This window comes from Sorex araneus, chromosome 11 (assembly GCF_027595985.1).
Source record: "Sorex araneus isolate mSorAra2 chromosome 11, mSorAra2.pri, whole genome shotgun sequence".
NCBI classification, from domain to species: domain Eukaryota; kingdom Metazoa; phylum Chordata; class Mammalia; order Eulipotyphla; family Soricidae; genus Sorex; species Sorex araneus.
In genome coordinates this window covers 27,490,332-27,515,614 of record NC_073312.1, presented here as the reverse complement: position 1 = coordinate 27,515,614, position 25,283 = coordinate 27,490,332, and the positions used below count along the sequence as shown (strand labels likewise).

The following is a 25,283-nucleotide window of genomic DNA, read 5'->3' as shown; positions in this document are numbered from 1 at the left end:
ATGTATTTTTAAGACGTTAGATTTATCTCACATTCCTTACAAAATGTGAAAGGGAAGGGGCTGGAGCGATAGATAGCACGCAGCTGACCCCAGTTCAATTCCCAGTATCCTATATGGTCCCTCCAGCACCGCCAGGAGTAATTCCTGAGTTTATGAGCCAGGAATGAACCCTGTGCATCGCCGGGTATGACCCCAAAAACAAAAAAAAAATAAGAAAAAAGTGAAAGGTAGTCTAGGCAAGAATGAGGCCAATGATTTTTGAGGCTTTTCCTGTCCCAACCCAGGAAAGGGCAATTTGCATACTGGATTACAAGAGTTTGTTATGAAAAGGAGGTTCCCCCAGTTGGGATGGGAGATGCATGCAAAAAGTAGATAATGAACCAAACATGATGACCTCTCAGTGTCTGTGTTGCAAGCCATAATGCCCAAAAGTAGAGAGAGTATGGGGAATATTGTCTGCCATGGAGGCAGGTTGAGGGTGGAAAAGGTGGGGGATATACCCGGATATTGGTGGTGGGGAATGTGTACTCGTGGAGGGATGGGTGTTTGATAATTGTGAGATTGTAACCCAAACATGAAAGCTTATAACTATCTCACGGTGATTCAATTAAATTTAATTTTTTTTTTTTTTGCTTTTTGGGTCACACCCAGAGATGCTCAGGGGTTACTCCTGGCTTTGCACTCAGGAATTACTCTTGTTGGTGCTTGGGGGACCATATGGGATGCCGGGGATCGAACCCGGGTCGGCTGCGTGCAAGGCAAACGCCCTACCCGCTGTGCTATTGCTCCAGCCCCTAAATTTAAAAAAAAAAAAATTTAAAAAGAAAAGAAGGTTCCCATGATGCCCAAAACTAGAGACAGAATAAGAAGCAAGGTGCCTGCCACAGAGGCAGGGGGTGGGATGGGGGTGGGGTGGTGGGAGGGATACTGGAACATTGATGGTGGAAAATACACAGAGGTGGAGGGAAGGGTATTTGATCATTGTATGACTGAAACTCAATCTTGAAAGTTTTGTAACTATCTCACGGTGATCCAATTTTTAAAAAGAACGAAAAGGAGGTTCCTTTTAGCTGAAACCACTTGCATTTTTAGGCCATTTAGAAATCTTGCCATAACGCAAACAGGCAACTACCTTTTTTCTGCTGCATAGTATTCCATCTCACCTTGGTATTGTCATTGGGGACTTTAACAAGGAATTAAACGATCTAGATTTTTTTTTTTTTGAACGTGAAAGGCTGGCCAAAATTGGGACCAAACACAACCAGGGCTCGCCTCCAAAATATCCTTTGACCAGAAGGGGGAACACTAGAGGCAGGAGAAGAGGGGGAAATGCTGGGAAATGTCCTCCACCAATGGGGAAGCTGTAGGGGCCTGCAGGGGATTACTGCCGGGTAGGAGTTCGGTGAGGGGCGCCCCACTGCTGGAGGCCGAACCCGGCGTCTCCACCCGCTGCATCCCAGGCGCACGGAAGAAGCCTGCGGGCTCGCGCACGGTGCAGCGGTGCGTGACGCTCTCGGGCTGGAAGCCCGGGTGGGTCCCCACAGGCTCCGACCCCTGCGGCTCTCGGGCTCCCGCGTGCGGGGGGCGTCCACGTGGTGACCTGCCCGGGGCCGGGTTCCCAGCGGCAGCTCCTCCTCCCCGCCGCTCGCGCTCGGCTTTCTGCAGTATCACGTGCAGCCGCGCTGGGTGCAGGATGGCGGCGGCGGCGGCGGCGGTGGGTGTCAGGCTCCGGGACTGCTGCAGCCAGAGCGCCGTGCTCCTGCTCTTCTTCTCCCTGTCCCCTCGGCCCCCGGCCGCCGCTGCCTGGCTGCTGGGCCTGAGGCCGGAGGACACCGCTGGAGGCCGCGTGTCCCTGGAGGGGGGCACCCTGCGCGCGGCCGAAGGCACCAGCTTCCTCCTGCGCGTCTATTTCCAGCCGGGGCCCGCGGCGCCCTCGGCGCCCGTGCCCGCGCCCACCCTCTCCCCGGGCGAGAACGGCACCGGCGACTGGGCTCCGCGGCTCGTGTTCATCGAGGAGCCCCCCGGCGGGAGCAGCGCGGCGCCCAGCGCCGTCCCCACGCGCCCCCCGGGGCCGCAGCGCTGCCGCGAGCAGAGCGACTGGGCGTCGGACGTGGAGGTCCTGGGGCCCCTGCGCCCCGGAGGCGTGGCGGGCTCGGCTCTGGTCCAGGTGCGGGTGCGGGAGCTGCGCAAGGGCGAGGCGGAGCGGGGCGGTGCGGGCGGTGGCGGGAAGCTCTTCTCGCTGTGCGCCTGGGATGGGCGCGCTTGGCACCACCACGGGGCCGCCGGCGGCTTCCTGCTGCGCGTCCGCCCGCGCCTCTACGGCCCGGGTGGGGACCTGCTGCCCCCCACGTGGCTGCGAGCGCTCGGGGCGCTCCTGCTGCTCGCCCTGTCTGCCCTGTTCAGCGGCCTGCGCTTGAGTCTGCTCTCGCTGGACCCGGTGGAGTTACGGGTGCTGCGGAACAGCGGCTCGGCCGCCGAGCAGGAGCAGGCGCGCCGCGTGCAGGCCGTGCGCGGCAGGGGCACCCATCTGCTCTGCACCCTGCTCCTGGGCCAGGCCGGAGCCAACGCGGCCCTGGCCGGCTGGCTGTACGCCTCGCTGCCGCCGGGCGTCGGGGGCGCCGGGGATGACTATGTGGACTCGGGAGTTCACTTCCCGTGGCTGCCCGCGCTGGTGTGCACCGGCGCCGTGTTCCTGGGCGCCGAGATCTGCCCCTACTCCGTGTGCTCGCGACACGGGCTGGCCATCGCCTCGCACAGCGTGTGCCTGACCCGGCTGCTGATGGCCGCGGCCTTCCCCGTGTGCTACCCGCTGGGCCGCCTGCTGGACTGGGCGCTGCGCCAGGAGATCAGCACCTTCTACACCCGGGAGAAGCTGCTGGAGACGCTGCGTGCCGCGGACCCCTACAGCGACCTGGTGAAGGAGGAGCTCAACATCATCCAGGGCGCCCTCGAGCTGCGCACCAAGGTGGTGGAGGAGGTGCTGACCCCGCTGGGCGACTGCTTCATGCTGCGCTCCGACGCCGTGCTGGACTTCGCCACGGTCTCCGAGATCCTGCGCAGCGGCTACACGCGCATCCCGGTGTACGAGGGAGACCAGCGGCACAACATCGTGGACATCCTGTTTGTCAAGGACTTGGCCTTTGTGGACCCCGACGACTGCACGCCGCTGCTCACGGTCACTCGCTTCTACAACCGTCCCCTGCACTGCGTCTTCAATGATACCCGGCTGGACACGGTGCTGGAGGAGTTTAAGAAGGGTGAGCAGGGGTCAGCCCCCACCCCCAACCCCCGCCCCAACGCTCCCCTTTCTAAAGTATTACCCGGTGGGAAGAAGGGGAGTAATCAGGTTCCCCCAGAAACTTCTCTCCTAGGATACCAAAAACTCCAGAAAGGCGCCTGGTTCCCTGACTCACCAGCTCTTTTCCATTTGCCTCTTTCCCTCTCTCCAAGCCCCAAGTCGCCTGCCTCCCGGACACTTGGCGCCCAGGTTGCCCAACAGTCGCCCTCCCTCCTCCGCCAACCCCCCTTACCAACCAGGTTCCCTGTTCTTGGACTCGGGACAGCCTCAGAGGCCAGTCTGGTTCCCTGATTAGGGGAGGGATGACCTCTGAAGGTCATCCGCGGGAACCCCTACAGGTTTCCCCACAAAGAGCTTTGCCTTTGAACTCCTCGCCAGCGGGAAGCTTACATTTGTCGGGTGGATGCACTGCTGGACAGCTCCGGCTGCTGACAAGCCTTGATTTCCCTGGGCAGAAATGTAGGTCTCCCTAGCTTCTCTCTGGGTCCTTATTCTGCCCTGTAGGTTACATAAAGTCAGCGCCAGGCATTTGAGTCCTACTTTCCCTATCTGGAACTCTCTATTAGCCATTCATTCCCCACGCGCCTCAAATACCCAGGTTGGAGATTCAAAGTTAACTTAAAGCACCAAACTGCCCTACTTGTGGGAACTGTGATTACAGGAGACTGTTTTAAAGGAGGCATCCTCTGTACATATGAGTAGGCATGTTAATTAAAAGCAAAGCAACACGGACTGAGATGTAACTGAGTTCTCAAGCAATGCTGTAGGTTTGGGCACAGTCCCTCCACATTCCCCAAATAGAATGCCATGAACATAAAATAATTCCCCTGGCTTTAAGCATGTCTTTAAATTTTGCTTTAGGTGGCTAGCAGAGCTAAGTTTTTTATTTTGTTTGTCAAAAAGTTCAGTCTTCAGAGCTACTCTTTAGGTTGCAAACAGAAATCTGGAGTCTTCCTCATGCCATGGTATTTTTAGACAAATGAAATTGCATTAAGTATAAAATCATAGCCTGAAAGGATGGGATAGTCCAGAAATACTTTCAGGAGCTGGAAAGATAGTATAACCGATAGGGCTCTTGCTTTGCTTGTAGCCAACTCTGGTTCATTCCCCGGTATTCTGTATGATCCCTGAGTGTCTAATTTACAAATAATTTAATATTTATATGTAAATGTTAATATAGATATATTAATATTTTAAAAGTACTTTCCGCTCCGGGCTTTATATCGGTATCATGAAAAAGAGGAAAATTAATAGACATTGCAGCTAGATGAACACACTACCTCCTCTTCTGTCTGCCCCACTCCCTGGGTGATTCATTTTCACTGTACTCTGAAGTTCATTCATCCTCTCTTAGAATTATACACATATTTAATATGAGAATGAACTCTCTCAGAGCATGAAAACTGTACATATCTACATCTGATGTTGGAGTTCAATGCCATGCCTTGCCCAGAAAAAAAAAATGGCTGCCATAATTAAATGCTACAGACATGGAATTTTATTTTCTTGCAGTTCTAGAAGCTGAAAGTCCAGTTCTAGAAGATGTTGGTTGGCATGGTTTCTGCCAGGGTTTCTTTGCTTCCTTCTTGCTGTGTTCTCACTTGCCCATTCATGCCTCATCTGTGTGTATTCACCCCTGGAATCTTTCTCTGTGTTCTAATCTCATATTGAACAAGGGCCCAATCTCGCAGCCTTGTTTTACTTACTTTTACTGATGTTTTACTTTACTCTTGCATTTTGCATATGATAGATCACAGTGAAGTGCATTTAAGATGTTCTCTCATTGTCTTTTGCTACCTACAGACAATCTGGAAGGTGTGTGGGGGTGTGGTGTTTGGGCCACACCAGGCAGTACCCCAGGACTTTCTGGATCTGTGCTCAGGGATTACTCCTAGCGGTGCCCCAAGGACTGTATGAAGTGCCTCATGCAAGGCCTTGCCCACTGTTCTATCCCTTCATCCCAGAAGACATTTTTAATGAAATGTTTATAAACTCACTCATTACTCATTTAATATGTATCGAGTATCTATATAGTGTTAGTCAACAGGTGAGATAATAAGGCTGCCCACAAGAGTTAACAGTCTGCAAGGCATGCGGTGCTAGAATAAGGCAGCCTTCAGAAGCTGAGGTTGTGTTTCACTAACCTTTGTAGGTCCAGCACCCTGCATGGTGCTTTGCCCTTTGTGGACTGCTCCAAATAAGTCAGTATTGATCCGAAATGAGACCTGTTGCAGAATTTCTAAATCTAGACTGAAAAAGACTTGAGTGTTCTGGTGAATAGTTTGTAATTAGGTAGATCCCTAAAGGGAAATAGACCAGAATGGTGAACCAAGGGAGCTATTTCACATGCCTTCAGAGCTTTGCTCCTTGCTCAGAGTGCGGTCATTAAGCAGAAGCTTGAACCTTTCCTGGAAACTGTTTTCGAACTACAGAATTTCATGCCTCACTCTAAATCCACTGAATGAAGATCTGCATGTCAGCAAGCTCTACAACCCCTGAAAACATTAAAGTTTGAGAGGCATTGCCTCCAGAGAACCCTAATTAAGAGTGATTGGTAGATTTTTCTTAGGAGAATATAGTTGAAAAAATAATAATCCAAGGTGAGTGTTCTCAATCCCAGCTATCTCAAAAAGGGGTCATTTTCTCTGGTGATGGTCATTTCATTCATGGTTGTGCTCGTACCATGAATTAGGAGAAGAAAATCTGAGTTGAAGTTCTTTACCTTTAAAAAAAAAAGCCTTTCATTTACTATAGCCCTTCTATTTCCCTTATTTCTTTGTAGCTCAAGTGTTTTAACGACCTAGACCTCTTTGGAGGTAGGAGAGGAAGTCCAGGTCATGTGATTTCAAAGTTCTTGTCCAAATGGGATTTTATTGTTACACTTCTTATCACCTCAGGTCTTCAGTAGTAGGAAATAGAAAAATTATCTTTCCAGCTAGCATGTTAACTTTACATGGGGGAGCAGTATTTCTCCCCACTGGACTATGAGTTCCCTAAGAACAGAGAGCAACTCTTACTCGCTGCAGTTGTCAGCCTGTCCGCCATAGCTAGGAAATGAATAAACATTTGTTAGATAAATGAGTTTGATTGCTTCTCTCCTACTATAGTCCTGTGTTTAAATGCAATGAATGCTAAATATAAAATAAGTACCATTGTTCAGTTGACCACAGCTCGTCTTTCCTCTTCCTGAATTCAGCATGCCAATTAGTAAGACAGTCTTCCAGGTTAACCTCTCCTTTACCACCACGCATACTATGCTAGTCACTGTCTTAGTCTGCCTGGACTGTTATTTTTTAGTGGCATAAATGAGTCCTTAAACAGAAATTAATTTTCTCCTGTTCTGGAGGCTGAAAGTTCAAGAACAAGATTCTGGGCAATTTGGTTTGTGGTGAGAGCTATCTTCCTGGTTTGTCCCTTTCCGACTGTACGTGGCCTTTCCTTGTTTCTGCTTGTGGAGAGAGGGGGGCAGGGGAGGACAATATTAGAGGGGCAGATTTGGGTGCAGAGAGAATGAGAGCGAGCACGCACATTTACTCTGAATGTTCCTCCTCTTCTTAGTAAGTTACCAATCCTGTTGAATTAAGGCCCCACCCTTATCATCTCATTTAACCTTCAGTCTATAGACACCCCACTGGGCTTAGGGCTTTGACAAATTCATATCATTATTCAACATGTTCATTCAGGGGAGAGATGGGGAGAGACACAACCTTTCAGTCCATAACAATCACTGAAGCCTGCCAAATATTTAGAACAAAGCCTACTAATAGTTTGTCCATATTCCATCCAACTTATTTTGCTAATATAGATATGAATTAGTCCACTATTTCTTTCTCTTATGTTGGTAACTGATTTTTCTCAGCAAATAGTTACTGTGTGTAGGGACAGTGCAGAATACCAACCGTATGGTCTTTGTAGGAAGCTTTGATTCTAAAGCAAGAGACAGAAATTGAGCAAGTCGCATAGTGATTAAAAGTATACGTTTTAGTGCCAAACTGCACACTTATATCCTGGCCTGCAGCAAGTCACTTAACTGTTTTGTTAACAGTCAATAGGATAATAATGGCATCTGCTCATAAGGTTGTTTGAAATATTAAGACAAAAGAGCATGGTAAGGCTTATTTGGTAATGCATGATAATTTTATCATTTACTCATTTGGTAAATGATGAACGTTAGCTATGATTATTAGATCTGAACATGAATCTACTTCTCCTTTGTGCAAATGTCTCTTAAGAAGTTTTGCTTCTCATTTTTGCCTCGCTCAAATCCATCCTCTCCAGCTGCCACTAAATTATTCCCAGTGACGTTATCTCTGTTTAATACCTTTCTGTACTGCTCATATCTGCAGGATAACATCTGAGCTAGAATCTATGCTCCCTACCGACCTCTCCAGTCTCAGTTCATACCTCTCCCACAGCTTTACCTCTAGAAGTGCTGAACTCTGGCCACGCTGTGCTAGGTCCTGCCTTGGTCCCTTTACTCAGCTGGATTCTGTCAAGAATACCTGTTTCCTGACTAATCCTGTCTCCAGTTCCTCCTGAGCCCTGACCATGGGGACCACCTCTTTCAAGAAGCTCTCCCTGTAAACCGCAATTAAGGGCTAGCTTAATTGTTCCATATCTTTGTTATTAAACCAGCAAAGTGTATGATGGGTATTTGTTTATATGTACCCATATAAGGAGCATCTGGAGATCAAAGACTGTCTTATCTATCTTTATAACTAAAGTACCTAGCAAAGGAAAGGATACTGAGCTGAGTTTCCTCTGAGGGTTTGTTGACTGAATGACTGAAAAAGTTCAACTTAATGTCATGGAAGGGATATATCAAGTACTAGTAGGCGAATCATTAATAGCCTAATTTTAAGTGTTGAAAGAAAAGTGTTAAACATATTGTTTATTTATAAAAATAAAATAAGTTATTTTCATGTTCAGAACACAGTACAAAGAGTTGTAGGGAGTGAGGCACATCAGAGATATCATTTCTTCTCCCCAAGAACAAATAGCCTGGTAGAATAATGGTATTCTCTGAAGGCAATCTGAACTGGGGCCAGAGCAATAGTACAGTAGGTGGGGCATTTGCTTGCATGTGGCCAACCCAGGTTCAATATCCAGCATCCCATATGGTCCCCTCAGCAACACCAGGAGTAGTTCCTTAGTACAGGGCCAGAAGTAACCCCTGAGCATTGCCAGGTGTGGCTCAAAAACAAAAAAAGAAGGAACTCTAAACTGATCTCGCCTTCTACCCAACTTCCAGAATTGTACTTTTTAAGTCATGTTTCAGCATGTAACTATATACATGAGACAGCTACAGCTAATTAAAATAAAGTGTTCTAATATGAATAATACAAATGAAATGAAGAGATGAAGGGGAGAGTAACTTTGGATAGGTTATTTTGCTTTTATAAACTTTTTGCTGAAGTTATAAATTCCTGCACTACATAATCATTACATAACACTAAAAATTATCAAACAGAATAATAAAATCATATAGGGATAATCACGTCACTACTATAAAATCATAACTCCTAATATTTTGTCATGTTTAAAATGTATTATGCAAAATTCCAGTTTTAATAAGGTTCTTAAAAACAAATAAAGGGAGGGAAACCCATGATCTTGCCATCCAATATCCAAATATACCATTCTAATCCCAAGGGTGATTTTTTTATATGGTAGCATTATTTCTTTGTCATCTCCTTGGGGTTCAATTCTGTGGTTTGGATAAACTAATTTATAAAATGGAGCCTTGGAGATTTATTCTACTTTATTTATAAAATTTACTACTTTAATTTTTGGATTATTTTTAGGAAAAAACCTATCCTGTATAAACAATAGAGGAAGACAGTGAAGCTCTCATTGGAAAGTCAGAGGCTTCTGAATACTCTATAGCTTGGGTAGTTTTTGGTTTGGTTTGGTTTTTTTAGGCCACACCTGGCAGTACTCAGGGCTTATTCCTGGCTCTGCACTCAGGGATCACCCCTGACAGGGCCTGGGGAACCATATGGGGTCCCAGGGGGTGCACTCAGGTTGATGGCAAGCAATACAAGCATCCTACCTGCTGTACTATAACCCCAGCCCTCAAATTTAACTCAGACAATTAACCATCTTCCTAAACAAAACACAGAGCAGTCTACATAATGCTGGGTTTTGTTATTTGTAGACTAGTATGGCTGTTTGAGGGAAAAAATGTCTACTGCAATTTTTATACTGCTTCTTGTCCATTCATTGATTCAGCAAATATTTATGCAATTCCTGCTTTGAGATCAGGCATTATATATGCTAGGAATAGAGTTATGAACATAACAGACATTGATTAGCCTTTATGGGGCTGAAAGATAATCTCTACAATCTTTGATCCTCCTGCATATTATTTGTTGTCTAAAGTAGATCCAATCAGTCAGTAAGTGTTCCTGGTACAGACATAAATGTGTCACATAGAAAAAAGAAAAATAAACAAACAAAAAAAATCAGGAACCAAAGAAAGGTTTTCTTGGCAAGTTGGGAAGTGAGTGTGGACAGTACAAGCTGTGGGGTGAGTCACTGTCAGAAAGGAGAAGGGTGGGTTTGACTTCTAGATACACCCTTGGCCAGGGAGTTTGCTGGGGGCTATGCACACTTATGAAAGGGAATGAGGAGGGGCTGGAGCGATAGCACAGCAGGTAGGGCATTTGCCTTGCACTCAATCGACCCAGGTTCAATTCCCAGCATCCCATATGGTCCCCCGAGCACCGCCAGGAATATTTCCTGAGTGCAGAGCCAGGAGTAACCCCTGTGCATCGCCAGGTATCACCTAGAAAAGCAGAAAGAAAGAAAGAAAGAAAGAAAGAAAGAAAGAAAGAAAGAAAGAAAGAAAGAAAGAAAGAAAGAAAGAAAGAAAGAAAGAAAGAAAGAAAGAAAGAAAGAAAGAAAGAAAGAAAGAAAGAAGTGAGGAGGGAAGAAAGGGAGGGAGGAAGGAAGGAAGGGAGGGAGGGAGGGAGGGAAGGAGGGAGGAGGAAGGAAGGAAGGAAGGAAGGAAGGAAGGAAGGAAGGAAGGAAGGAAGGAAGGAAGGAAGGAAGGAAGGAAGGAAGGAAGGAAGGAAGGAAGGAAGTGATGAGCATGCACAGTCAAATAATGAGTCAGACATCACAGGCCCAGAAAAGGGAGAGAAACATAACCAGGCTTGTTTTGGGGGACAGGAGCAAGCAGCGAGGTGATTCTCTATTGAGAAGTGCTCTCTGTCATTGCCTCCAATTCCCAGGTCAGCCTACCCCAGTCCACTGCCATCAGGAGAAAAGGCTTCTCCTCAGTAGTAAACTTCCATCTGGGTCTAATCAAAACCGGAAGACCATAAGAACATAGTTAACCCCAAGCCGTGGTTGTCACACCACTCAGTGAATTTCCTGCCTGTGTATTTTTTTTTTTGCTTCCTTAATCCTAGAGAGTTCCTCCTCTTTTTGACAAGAAGGAAAAGAGACATAAAGTTCCACAAAGATTTGTTTATTTGATTTAATATTTTATATTGTCCCTGAGAAATAATACAGGTGCAAGGGACAGTTTCGCCCTATATGTGTGAGACCCTGGGTGAGACCCTTAGCACAGCAAAAAATAAGAAAAGTGATGTTTTACTCTGTCATTCCAAATTCAGGTGTGGGCTGTTTTAGCAGGAAGTCTATTCATCACATTACTTAACTCTACAAAAAGCTGCCAAAATATTAGTGCTGCATTCTTTATTTTTCTTAAAAGAAAATTTTTATTTTTCTTAAGAGTTTTTTTCACTACAAGTCATGTGTTACCAGTGTCATTCGATAGAAAATGCTTTAAAATAAGCTAAACTATATTATGACCTGAGCAATAGTACAGCGGTAGGGCTCTTGATTTGCACATAGCCGACTCTGGTTTAATCCTCGGCATTCCATATTGTCTCCTAAGCCTGCCAGGAGTGATCCCAGAGCACAGAGTTGGGAGTAAATCCTGAGCACTGCTGGGGGTGGCCCAAAAACATTAACAACAAGAACAACAAGAGGCTAGTACTAAATAACAATTAATAGAAATGTTTACCTTCTAATCTAAATAATAATTAGAGAAAATAGCAAACAACATCTATTGTGTGCAGAGAGAATTAACGAAAATTAGACAAAGGGGAAATAATAAGATGCTAAACTTGGGAAATTTAATTGAAATTTTCATTCGGATTATTGTAATATTGTTCTGTAAAAAATGTTCTTTTGCAGTCTGACAAATGAAGTAACTGTCAAATGTGAGCTGGAAGGGGCATGAAAAACTGGTGTCATGCTTGTTTTTCTTCCCCAACTTTGTTATGTTCTTCTGGCATCACAGCCTGTCTGTCAGACTGTTTTTTACCTCATCTAAATCTCACAGACTTCAGTTAAGATCCTTTTCTTCTTTCTTATCACTTTTTTCTACATCCTCTTCTAGGTGCACAGTCTAGTACTTCACCCCAATTTCAGTTTTTAAAATCCCAAGTACATTTGCTTGTGTCCCAATTTTCTTGAAAGCATTTGGATGTCTCAGAAAAGAAAGTCTGCATTTCCTCCTGCTCTTTTTTTTTTTTTAATTTTATTGAATCACCGTGAGATAGTTACAAGCTTTCATGTCTGGGTTACAATCTCACGATGATCAAACACCCATCCCTCCACCAGTGCACATTCCCCACCACCAATATCCCGGGTATACCCCCCCCTTTCCCACCCTCCCCCTACCTCCATGGCAGACAATATTCCCCATACTCTCTCTCTACTTTTGGGCATTATGGCTTGCAACACAGACACTGAGAGGTCATCATGTTTGGTCCATTATCCACTTTTGGAGATGCATCCTCGTGCTCTTGAACTGATGCTATGCCTCTGGGCCCATGTCTGGGAACCTCTGGATCTTCAATAACAACTCTGGAACCTCTTTAATTTCCACTGTCTGGTCAGTTCCAAATTAAGTTCCCAATTCCTCTTTTCTTCTCTACTTCCTCCCTTCCCTTCCTTTCCCTTCTTCCTTCTCCCCATCTCTACTTTTTTCCTTTTCCCCCTCCCTCCTCTCTTTCCCTCCTTTCTTCTGCTTCCACTCCCCTCTATCTCTGCCTGCCTTCCTTCCTCTCTTTCCCTCTCTTTCTTCTTCCCTTCCTTTCTTCCTTTCGCATTATTGTCAGACTTCCTTACTTCCTAGTGTTTTCAGTCAATAAGGAGATAGACACTAACCAATCTATAATCACAAGCAGTAACAAGTGAGTTAAAAATAGATATACAGGGAGTTATGGGCATGCGAAAGGAGTTTTAGCCTGATCTTGTGGGTAAGAATAAACCCCTCCCTCCCAAAGTGATATCTGAATTGAAACCTAGAAAAGGACAAAGAAAGTGTTCCCCAGAGAAAGAGTTTTCCAGAAGAAGGGACAAGTTAAGCAAAGGCTCTTGGGAGACAGGACCAGTGAAAGTGCCATGCAAGTTCCCAGGCCAAGGTAACCATCAGCTAGCTCTCCCTTCACCCTTGGTGGCTGAGAATGTTCAGTGCTGAATGGACACTCACTGAATACCAGATGACCAGGGCTCTGGCTGATCCAAAAACGCCATCAATGTGGGAGCAACGGGCCCACCAGCAGGAGAGGAAGGAGAGCTGAATGGAAGCAAGGGGTCCGGCTGAGGGAGCAGGCAAGGGCACCAGGACAATATCTGCAGAACAAGCAAAGAAGCAAAAATAATGCAACAGGGACTGGAGGGATAGCTTAATGGGTAAGGTGTTTGCCTTGCATGCGGCCGACCTGGGTTCGATTCCCAGCATCCCATATGGTCCCCCAGCATTGCCAGTAGTAGTTCCTCAGTGCATGAGCCAGGAATAACCCTGGTGCATCGCTGGGTGTGACCCAAAAAGAAAGAAAGAAAAAAAGCAATGCAACAGAAGGGGGCCTGAGAGGTCTGGGAATACTTGGTGGATGGGCAAGGAGAGGGAGTCCAATAACCACTGTAGAGAGGAAGGGGCCAAGGAGACAGGGCAGAAGCTGGAGAGTCGAAGTAGAGCAGGGTCCCACACTGCTCGGGAGGGTGGCAAAGCCACGGGCACAGGCAGTCTCCGTCAGAGTGTGGGGGAACCGAGCCAAGTGAGGTACTTGTCAAACTGATTTTTATTCGCTCCAAATGTCAAAACTGTATATGTTAACCATTTTGGGTGGTGATAATATCTATCCTTCCCTTTCTTAGCCAGGGAGCCTAAATAGAACTTGGTCTTCTCGTGATGATACAGGATGACGATCATGAGGATGAAGTCATTTCATGCCGGATTATAAGGCAGTTCTCAGGCTACTTTTCTGGTTCTTTCAGCCTGAAGCAATCCCTGCCCCCCACCTCCCAGCTCTCATTACAAAACCCTCTTTCTGTGTCTGCTTCAGTGTCTGTCGAACTGAGAAACCAAGTAAATACACGTGTTGGCAATCGTGTGACTAGTATACAGTAAGCTTCAGTAAATATTTGTTAAATAAATGATGGATTAAGCTTTGATTGGGTGCCTAGAGTCTGGGGTTGGTGTACAGAGAAGGGGATAATTCCCCCTGGGACCAGATTCAAAGCTTTGCAAAGCCAGACCTCCAGATAATGGGCTGTTACTCTGCTATTTTTGCAGTGTTGCTTAGCAAACCAAGCTGCCAACCAGCTGAGAGCCTAGTGACTAAGAACTATTTTTTATGCCCCGGTGATGCTGGTTGCCATGGTGCTCTGGGTGACATGCTTGACTTTTTAATAATTGCCTTTTAGTGGCTCAAGATTTTTACATGTGTGCGGTTTTAAAAAAGAAAAAGGTTGATTACTCCATTTTCAACAAAATAGAGCAGGACAATTGCTACAGAGGACAACCTTTTTGGATGTTTAACTTAGATAAAGGGACAATTTTGTTTTTCAAGATCAAGGTGGTTGCTGCAGATTTAGCAAGAGAACTTTGTGTTTCTCTTCCTGATTTGATTGTATAGATGAAAACGCTTTAACTGCTCATCTTATTCCAAAGAAATACTTCGATATTAAAGATATAAACTGCAAGGCTTCACCGCCCTTTATACACTCCAGAGTCTGAAACTGTTGGCACGCTAAGATTTTGGTCTGTCTTCATTAAAAAGCACCCTGCAAAGCCAAAGTAAAACCCAGAACTATTTAGATTTACCACACAGTAGAATTTTAGAGCCAGGAATGAAACAGATGATCTCTTGCTCCCATTCTTTCATTTCAAGGTGCAGAAAATCAGGATCTAGAGAGGACAAATAATAATAATAACAACAATAGACATGATACTCTTATAATTAAAAGGTCTGTATTGATTTGGAAATATTTTTGAAACAGTAACTTATTTTGTGCTAACGGTCCTTTGAAGGTCCTGCAGAATAATGGTGAGTGAGACAGAACCAAAAGCTGTAACTGTGACCTTCCATGACCCTCAGACAGAGCCACCAAAGAAGAGCCAGAATATACCTGGGTTCAGATTCCAGCGTCTCCCATTTATTACTTGTGGTCACGTGGGTCAGGTCACTCTCCCATCGGTTGAGGCTTATCTTCCATCTTCTTAATGCACAGATAATGATGCTACATTTATAGGAACATGATAATGGTAATGCACTTCATTAAAGCAGGGTATCCTCTATTCACTTTTTACCTTGCTGACCTAATTAAATGAATTCTCTCTAGTTAGTCATTTGGCAAAACAAGTTCTCTCCCCCTGTCAATATCCTGTATAGAATCGGAAAACAAAAGTAAGAATTATTGTTAGGGGTGTAGCTCAGCGATGGATTTGTGAGACCCGGACCTTGATTTCCAGAACTGCAAAAAAAGAGAAAGCAAAATGCAGAAGTGGAAATTTTTTGTTGTCGTTTGGATGTGGCTTAGGAGATCACGTATGCATTATGGCAGTTTCCTGACATTTCATTTATCCTGTCAACAGTATTGGATCTCCGCCCCATCACTTGCCCCTTCCTCAAATTTCCCATGCCAAGAAGAATAATACTAATCAGTCACCATGGAAACAAAGATCTCAGAAGAGCAGAGATGTGTCTCAGTGCTAGAGGGAACATTGCACAGATGCTCGAATCTGCATCCCTAAAACGAACTGGAATAAAAGCCATGATTCTAGCCCAGAGCAACAAAAGCCATCAATGCTCCAAGCAGTCCACTAAAATAAAATACTGGACTAGATCTAGGAATGTTGGCCTGGACCCAGGAAATACTGTTGGGAGAGAATGACCTCTTTCCCCTTTCCCATTCAAAGACCTTCTCCCAGGGACATGTACGAGTGAGGTGCTGGTAGAAACTGCACACTTTCCTACAGGTGTTGGCGGCTTACCATAGCAGCCCCCATTGCACTGCACTCAGTAAAGACAGGAAACATGAGGTTTGGCCTGAAGACTGCTAAGCGTGTTGGCGAGAGCAGGGCAGACGTGTAGGAGGTGCACACAGGCCTCAAGTTCTGGAGTTGCACCATGACATACTAACTCTTGACAAGCTTTGGGCAAGTCACTTAGTTTTTCTGAACTCAGTATCCTCAAAGGTGTTAGGATTAACAACCTCCCCTGGGAGAGGCGTGAGGAAGTGAGGAAGCCCGAATGTGTGCCCAGAGTAGAAGGTGTGGGAATCACCACTAGGAGCAAACCTGGAAACGGGGGTGGCAAGGTTGACCCGCACTCTCGGGTTTAAATCAGAACCAGCACAGAGAACGCTGGCATGTCGGCAGGCTGTTCCACCTGGAATGAGAGCTGCTCAGAAGGCAGGTCATCCAGGTGGTCCGGCTTCCTTCAGACAGAGCCCCTGTGAGTCCTATCCTCGATTCCTCCAGGCCCAACCTTGGCTCAAGCCACTAATCTGTGTGCCCTGCTGGATAGCGCAGGCCGGGCCTGTCTACCTTTCAGTATATCTTCCTCATGTCTGGGGTTGGTTTGTGGCCTGAGAATGACACCATGAGCTAACACTTGCCAAGTAGTCAGGATCAGGGGCTGGAGCGATAGCACAGCAGGTAGGGCATTTTCCTTGCACACGACCGACCTGGGTTCGATTCCCAGCATCCCATATGGTCCCCTGAGCACCGCCAGGAATAATTCCTGAGTGCATGTATGCATTGCTGGGTGTGACCCCCCCCCCACCAAAAATAATTGTCAGGATCACCCACTGTTTACCATTTTTTTCTTTTGTTTTTTAACGCCGAGATAGCTCTGGCTTACAAGACAGTCTGTGTTTTAGCAGTACTCTCTCACTCCTCTCCCAAGGCATGTGACCACATCATGCCCAAGTGCCAGAATACAGCTGCCCGCTACCCCGGACCAACAGGACCCCTCTTCTCTTCTCGCCTCTTGCCCCACTCTGCTAAGCTCAGTTCTGTGGTCAGAACCCAAAGGTTTGTTTTCTCTCGACTTTCTTTGTTCCCTTGCTTTCATTCTTTATATCCCACGTGAGTGAAATAATCCAGTATTTGTCTTTCTCCTTCTGATTCGTTTCACTAGAACACCATGGTAAATTTTTTTAAGCACGAGAGTTTGGTGTTAACCTGAGCCTGGAGAAAGAGAAAATCACCCCCCAGGTGGCCGCTAAAATGATTTTTGTCTCTAAGGTTCTGGGGTTTATAGTTTCCTGCCTTGTTCAGTTGTGTCTTAAAACATTCCACAAACCCTTGGTAAAGGTGGGTCTAAGTCCAGAATTTGCTTTTACCATTTATTCTCTCAGTATCCTTGATGCTGTTTATTTGGGGAAGAGGCACCACACCTGACAGTGCTCAGGGCTTGCTTCTGGGCTCTGTGCTCAGAGGCCACTCCTCGTGGGTCTTGGGGGACCATATTCAGTGTTGAGGAGTGAAACTGGCTTGGCCACATTCAAGACAAGTGGCCTATCTGCTGTACTCTCTCTCCAGCCCCAAACCAGTTCACTACTGAATGGAGAATAAGTATAATACACTCTGATAAAATAGGGGAAAGCCGGCATGGTATATTCCCCAAACCCATGGAGACCTTCAGTGGCAGGAAGAAGAGTTCAGCAATGACCTCCATAGGAGTAACTGTACGTGTTTTGGAGAAGGGGGATAATGTTTAGAAGCAGTGGGTTTAGTCTGATTTTAGTATGTTCGATGGCTTTGACTTGGAAAAACAAAAGGCTAGTTGGTTAGGATGGTAGTGCTTTTATCCGGGAAGTGAGGGACTAGACACTAGCGTTTGGAAGTGGGGGCATCTCTGAGACTGCGTTACCTTCCAACTCCTCCCTAGCCTCCTTGACTGGTTCCGCCTATGTTATACTCGCTCATAATGTCCTTAACACTTGGAACAGGCTCTACCCAGGGCCAATGCTCAGAGATTGTGGCATTAGACGTGGCCCTGCTGCAATCTCTAAATACTGGAAATCGGTTCTTTTCCTCTACTTTTATCCCTTGGTCACTTTGATTCATTTGCCCAAAGATGCCATCAACCCTGCACTTCCATTTCCAACTGCTACTTGGCATCACCAATGGGATGTCTGAAAAGGCATTTTACTTAAACCTGCCCAGAATGAAACTCTTGCTCTCTTTGCCAAACCTCCATCTCACACACTCTTCCCAGACTCCCTAAATTGCAGGGCCAGTCATCTGGTTGTTCATGCCCAAATATCTCTCTCCCTCTCTCTCTCCCTCTCTCTCCCTCTCTCTCTCCCTCCCCCTCTCCCTTTCCCTCTCTCTTTCCCTCTTTCTATCTCTCTCTCCCTCCCTCTCTCTCTCTCTCTCTCTCTCTCTCTCTCTCTCTCTCTCTCTCTCTCTCTCTCTCTCTCTCTCTCTCTCTCTCTCTCTCCCCCTCCCCCCCCCTTGTAGGCTCCAATTTCAGCACATCAAACAATCCACAATCTGACTGCATGTCCCCACCTCCAATTCCTCCCTTTCCATCCAGGCAACCAGCTATTGCTCCCTTGGCTGAATGCCCACACTTCCTTTGAGGTCTCAGCTTTTACTTCTTCTTTTTACTTGTGCTCAATTTGTACTTGTTCTCCACCCCCCTTTCCTTCCCATTGTTTTTGCTGCTGCAGTGACTGGGGGGTGGCATACATGATTGTATTACTTGCACACTTGGTTGGGGTGCTTGCTGGGGATCACATACTTTTAGTTTGCTTATATACCTGTTCTCGGTGCTCACAGTTCTTTAGTTGTGGTGCTGGCCAGGGATCACATGTTTTATGGTGAGTGCCAGGGGGTTCCTATCGCAGAGGCTCAGATAAGGTGCTAGGTGCTTGTGGTTGACACCGGGGACCAGCCTTTCTTTGTTTTTGTTCTGAAAACAGCAGCTCAAGAGTTCTTTTTAAAATGTAAGTCAAGCCTAGGGAGAGAACACAGAGGGAGAGGCACTTGCTCACATGCAGCTGACGCTGGTTCCATTCCTGGCATCGTATATGGTCCCCCAGTACAACCAGGAGTCACTCCTAAGCACAGAGCCCTGAGCAACTCGAGATATGCACCCCTCCCCGCCACCACACACACACAAAATACACATAAATTAGATTATATCATTTTTTTAAAAAAAGGAAAGGCACAAAAGTCTACCATGTTTTTACCTATCTCATGCAGAGTCCAAATACTACAGAAGTCATGCAGGCTGTGTGGAGCTGCTCCTATCCCAAGCTCAACCCTGACCTCGGCTACTCCTGTCCTCTCGCTTGTTCTGCAACCACCATGCTGCTTCCTTATTGCAATTGCATTGCACCATGCTGCAATGCCTCAAGCATCCCTGTTACTCTACCAATTCTTGTTCCATAACTTTTCTAACTCCCAGGTATCTACTGACTTCCTGTCTCACTACTTCAGTCCATATTCAAACTTCACCTTTTTCATGGCATTTCTCCCTGGCATGCCTGCCCCCTCATCACACACACACACACACACACACACACACACACACACACACACTTCCTCATCACCTTTTCTGGTTTTGCTTCTCCCATAGCACTGTGCTATAGATTTTATATTTGTATCTGGGTTATTCTCTCTCATCTTCACATATTATTATACAAAATATATAAGGGAATGATTTTGTCCATTATGTTCACTGTGCATTTCTAGTGTCTAGAAAGGTACTTGTCACTTAGTCGGCAAACTGTAAGTACTTGTTAAAAGAATGAAGACAAAAAGAAAAATTGGAAGCATGTGGGTTTTTTTTTTATTGGTAGGAACAATGAGAATTAGGTGAAAATTGGCTCCTGGTAACTGATAGGTGGATGGTGCTATGGACTATAATAAAGAGGAAGGAAGCATGAGGATAGATCTTAAAGCTCAGAGTTCCAGTTTACCTTAGTCATCTAGACAAAGGGACAGTTCAGGTAAAATTTCTAAAATGAGATGAGAGTTCAGAACAGACACTGGTGTTAAGATAAATTTAGTTCTCAGGAAAGAAGTGATGGACATATTTAAAGTGGTGGCTCTGCTTAGATCATTGAGAGGGGGGAGAAGAAAAGAGGACCAAGGTCTAGAACAAGAACTTAAATACTCTACCCCTAGTAGTCACTGCGGACGTTGTGAATATGCCAGAACCTGCCCCACACCCCAGATCAATCATTTCAGAACCTGTAAAAGTGGGCTTTAGTGTCAGTATTTGTATTTGTGCAGGACCAGGTATCAAACTCAGCTGTGCTTGACCACTGAGCCACATTGCTGACCCATGAGTAGGTTTTCAAGCACTCCAGATGAGACTACCACGGCTGGAGCAATAGCACAGTGGGTAGGGTGTTTGCCTTGCACACGGCCAACCCAGGTTTGATTCCCAGCATCCCATATGGTCCCCTGAGCACCACCAGGAGTGTTTCCTAAGTGCAGAGCCAGGAGTAAGTTTGCACACGACTGACCCAGGTTCAAATCCCAGCATCCCATATGGTCCCCTGAGCACCACCAGCAGTGATTCCTATGTGCAGAGCCTGAGCATCGCCAGGTGTGACCCAGAAAGCAAAGAACAGAACAGAACAAAACAAAACAAAACAGATGAGACTGCCAGAGTGGATCACAAAGCTAGAAACTTCGAGATATATTTATTTTAAAGAAATCCACAATGGAAGCAGTAAAATACGGGTGACAAGGGTAGGAAGGAAACAGGGTAGTCTTTCTTGTGGGGCTTAGGGGCCACTGGGTGTCCAGAGGCCACTCAAGGAGTTATTCTTGGTGATGCTCCCGCAGGCATTCGCCCTGCAAATGGCGAATACTCCAACCCTTTGAGCCCACTCCCAGGCTGCCAGGGCAGTCGAGCAGCTGTCTGTGCTCTCAGACATGCCTTAGCATCTTAAGGAAGTGCAGATTCTGGTTCAGATTGCTGGGTGAGTCTGGACTGTGCTTCTCTCCCGGCTCCCCGGAGAGGACAGTACTCTGGTCCAAGGGTCATGCTCTGTGCTATAGTGCCAAGAGCAGCTGCTGCCCCAGCTCCAGTGAGGATGAAGTCGTTCAGAGTTCTTTGTAAAACAGCGGTTCATCGAGATCCTGATTCTGTTGCCCACCCTCCCCTCCGCCCAAGCCCTAGAGAAGGTCAGTGCTGCTACTGGCGGCACACCTGAGGTCGTAGAGGGTCACCAAGACCATTATTCGAGAGCAGAAGCACTCAAGAGTGCCTGCCAAAGCAATGGAAAGGCTTTCAGGATAATGGCAGAAGATTAGGGTAAAACGTCTCTATTTTATTTATTTTTCCCATTTTGCACCTCATTTATTTTTTATGTGTTTGCAATATTAGAATTAAGGAATTTACATAGTTTCTCTACTATAGTGCCAGTACAAGTCCTTATTTTGTTAGTGGATATTTAAGAAAATGAAATGCAGAAATAACAATAAACTAATGGGCCTCAGTTTTCCATGATAAAATAAAATTCTCTCTCTTTCCTATTTATGTAAAATAAGATAATATAATGTTATAAAATTTATATCAAAAGTTCTGTTTGCCAATTTAGTTGATTTTACTCATTAATATGTTAGCATGAACTGGCTAAATTATTTGTAGTTGTCAAAATTAGTAAGGCACTAATTTAGATATCCAGGTAATAAACTATTGTAAATTGAGACAGGTAAATGGTACCTGGCATAAGTCTTGCTGGTCTCACACACACACACACACACACACACACACACACACACACACGCACGCACACGCACACGCACACACACCACTTTATTTAAACACGTGATTTACAAAGTTGTTCATGATGATTTGTTACAGGCATTCCGTATTCCAACACCAGTCCCACCACCACTGTCACCTTCCCTCCACCATTGTCTCCATTTTCCCAACCACCTCTCAAGCCTGCCCCCATAGCAGGCCCACAATAATTTATTTATAATGCATTATTTATTTATAAATAAATTTATGAACTTTGACCAATGGCCAACATCCAGAGACTATAAAACCAAACTCCCGGAAGAGAGCGACTCAGAGTCTCTTGCCCCTGTGCCTGGCTGTCTTCCCTGGGGCCCCTTGGAGGGGGGGGGGGTTCAGTTTCCCTCCCCACCCCAAGCAGAGCTCCCATAGCCAAAGACCTCTGGAGCCTAGCCACAGCCATGCTTCAAGCCTCTCGCATGAAGGAACTGGCAGAGGAACCCAGATGTGTGGGACCCGGGGCTGAGACCTCCAAGCCTGCTCAGATCGGGAGTGAGCCTCTTGAACCCAGATTCGCCATTTTCCAGTAGCTAGACGGTCATATTCAGGGACTGTCCCCGGCGCTGTGTAATCCCACCAATGGCCAACATCCAGAGGCTATAAAACCAAGCTTCCGGAAGCACGTGGCTGCAAAGCAGCCGCCCAACATCTTATTGCCTTGTTCTCCCTCTCGCAGAACTGACAAGCTACCGAGAGTTTCTTGCGCACATGGGAGAGCCTTGCAAACTCCCCGTGGTGTATTCATATGCCAAAACCAGTAACAATGATGGGTCTCATTCCCCTGACCCTGAAAGATACAGCACCATTGGAAAGGATGAGTAAAGAGAGGCTTCTAAAATCACAGGGCTAGGACAAATGGAGACCTTACTGAGACCGCTTGAGAAATTCGCTGATCAACGGGATGATGATGATAAACTTTATAAATTTATTTTTAAAAATTATAAACAATAATTTATTTATAATGGCTTAAAGAATGATGACTAAATTATTTCCATAGAAAATATTGTGAAAATTGTTGTATCTCACTATAGGGACATTAAGTCCTTGTCTGAGGTTTTACTAAGCTGTTGTTGCAAGCTAAGCCTCTATGTTATGTAAATGTTTTTGTTAGTCGACATTGGGTGGCTTCTGCATTGCATCCTCTCCAGTCTGGTATAATCCTACTGGAATGCCAGTGCTGTAGCGTTTAGACACATCGCACAGCCATGAATGCAGCCACGTGCTCTAGAAAATCCAGAATATTAAACTGGGCAGTGAAATACTTACCTGTATGTGGCTTCCGGGTCTTCAGGAAGTATGGGGAGGTAGTGGGAGGAGTGGGGGCGTCACCCACCCCAAATCTGAGAAGGCCTTGAATTTTCAGCCACAAAGCTCTACTACCTAGAGTTTTCAACAGATTAGGTTCTCTGTGGTGCTCCGTCCTGCGGTGGTGGGGAACTATCGGAAGCCTCTCTATTTTATAAGGTGAAGGTCATAAAGTAGAAACCATAAAACCATAAAGTGATTTTTGCTTTCCTTGGTTCTCTGTTTCCAAGCAAGAAGATTTCCTCCTGGCTGCCATTTGATCTTGGCAACAGTTACCTTGCAGAATCATTCTAGCTATTTTTGAAGGAGTGAAGAATCAATTATTTACTCTAAGGCAGAGGAGGGGTGCTAACAAGGTCCTCGGGAGCCCTCCTCCATGAGCCATCAGGAGATGAGGCTCTATTGATTTCAGCCCTTGGAGGATGCTTCAGCCTCTGAAGATCCCAAACACTGTTGTGATCTTGAAGCCATCTCCCAGTTTTTGTCTCGGAAGCAGTTTCCAGTTGCAGCATTCCTGCCCTTCCTCCCTGGGGGCTCTGTCCTGTGCATCTGGGGTGTGGAACCCACCAAAATTGTCACCAGACATTGCCTCTTGTCCCTTTGGGACAAAGTCAGCCCTCGCTGAGAACCACTGCTTTAAAATCAATGTCTGTACAATCGAATTGCCCTTTGAGTTTGAGTCTATTACTGCCAGGTGGTGGTGAGATCCTGCACTTCCAGTAATCAGCACCAAGATTTGCTCTTCAGATTCTTAGGGCACAGAGAAGACCAGTTTGATTTTCAGTAGCGGGAACTTTGATTGACCTCTGACCCACGGGGAGTCCCATAGATCATGTGGGACTGCAAGCTTATCTCAGAGGTGCTGGGGTCAAAAGCTTTAAGGGGCCCCTTGGCAAGCTCACTCAGCCCAAGCGGTCAGTAAACAGCCACGCTGCCCAACGTCAGTTGTACCACCCCCTGCCCTATATGGAGAAAAGGCTTTCTGCAGTGGCCACTCTGACTGCCTTTTTATTTTATTATATTTTATTGCCTTTTTATTCTTGGAAGTCTTGTCTTTTCATGAGTACTCAGTGTCTTGTGGCTTTATTTATTTTTAATGTGCAAAAGAATAAAGTATTATTGCACAATGCTTTTCCTAATATTTTAATTTCTTTGGTTACCATGTTTACAAGGGCTGGAGCAATAGCACAGCAGGTAGGGCATTTACCTTGCACACGGCCAACCCGGGTTTGATTCCTCCATCCCTCTTGGAGAGCCCGGCAAGTTACCGAGAGTAATCCTGCCCACACAGCAGAGCCTGGCAAGATACCCATGTTATATTCGATATGCCCAAAACAGTAACAACTCTCACAATGGAGACGTTTCTGGTGCCCACTTGAGCAAATCAGTGAACAATGGGATGACAGTGCTACAGTGCTGCCACGTTTATGTATTTTTATTTCATTTGGTTTTGGGGCCATACCTGGAGATACTCAGAGGTTACTTCTAGCTCTGCACTCAGGAATTTCTCCTGGCAGTGCTCAGGAGACCATATGGAATGCCTGGAATTGAACCCAGGTCTGCTGCGGGCAAGGCAAGCACCCGGTCAGCTATACTATCTCTCTGAGCCCTGGTCATGCTTACATATTTTGAAGGAAAATAATAAGATTGATGTAGATATTAAAACTACTGAGAGAAACATGAAATGCAGTTGACTCTCTGCTCATGGTTGGTAAAATCTAAGTTAATCTTAGTGAGCATCTTGTGACCTTTCACCCAGTGCACCCAAGGCACCAGGACTAAGTAAAAATCTCAGTGTTCCTTTTCCTTCGTCCTTTAGTGTTTAGGCATTTTAAATGTCTCAAATGATACCAACATTTACTGCCAACCAGGTGAAATATTGAACAAGGTATGCTCACTTTGGCAGTACATATACTAAAATTGGATCAATACAGAGAAGATTAGCATGTCCCATATACAATAATGACACAAAACATTGAACTAGGTGACATATGTTCCAAAGCATTGTGCACAGCAGGTCTTACCAAGGGCACCTGTTTACTGGAGGGCTCAACTATGACTTAACCCCAGACAGGTGTTATCCTGGGCTTACTTCTCTGGTTCCAAACCATCCCAACACTGATCAAACAAGGCTGACACTACAGTGTCTGTCCCCTACTTTCCCTCCCATTAGGATGAGGAGAGTATGAAGCTGAGATTGTAGCTCCGAGATTGGGGGAAGCAGCCAAGGTTGGAGGGAAACAAACCAAGACTTACAGAGCCCACCCCCTCCTGCTCTGAGTCTGGAGAGACAGATATTGCCAAGCCACTCGGGCCAGGCTTCTGGATCAGGCCAGACTTCTGCTAAGACTGAACACAGTCAAGCCAGTGTCAGTAGAAACATTAGGGTCTGGGGATGCTCAGTAGTTAATGCACTGGCCTTGTAAGCATGATGCCATGAATTTGATACTCAGTGTTGCCCCGTGCATTAAAAGGTCCCCCAGCACAAAACAGAATGTGCAATTTCCAGTGTGTGCAATTACAACTGGGGCCAAGCCCCCAGCCCCCCACCAGGGAGCACAAGGACTATAAGAGGAGTGAGCTCTACAGTTAAGAATTGT

The 25,283-nt window shown here is 46.0% G+C and overlaps 1 protein-coding gene and 1 non-coding gene across 3 annotated transcripts in view; both read left to right on the top strand.

The window, feature by feature from the left end:
- The first annotated feature begins 1,361 nt into the window (after nt 1-1,361).
- CNNM1 (cyclin and CBS domain divalent metal cation transport mediator 1) overlaps nt 1,362-25,283 on the top strand; it is a 61,227-nt gene continuing 37,305 nt past the window's right edge. Inside the window, exon 1 of one of the 2 annotated variants that reach the window (XM_055119572.1) lies at nt 1,362-3,257. In XM_055119572.1, coding sequence (XP_054975547.1) covers nt 1,694-3,257 — 1,564 coding nt within the window. In that variant the 5' untranslated portion in view covers nt 1,362-1,693. The remainder of the gene's footprint in view (nt 3,258-25,283) is intronic. The other variant, XM_055119571.1, reaches the window with a different exon arrangement.
- Nucleotides 24,572-24,680, top strand: LOC129399446 (U6 spliceosomal RNA). The gene has a single exon (XR_008627092.1). It is a non-coding gene; the product is annotated as a U6 spliceosomal RNA (small nuclear RNA).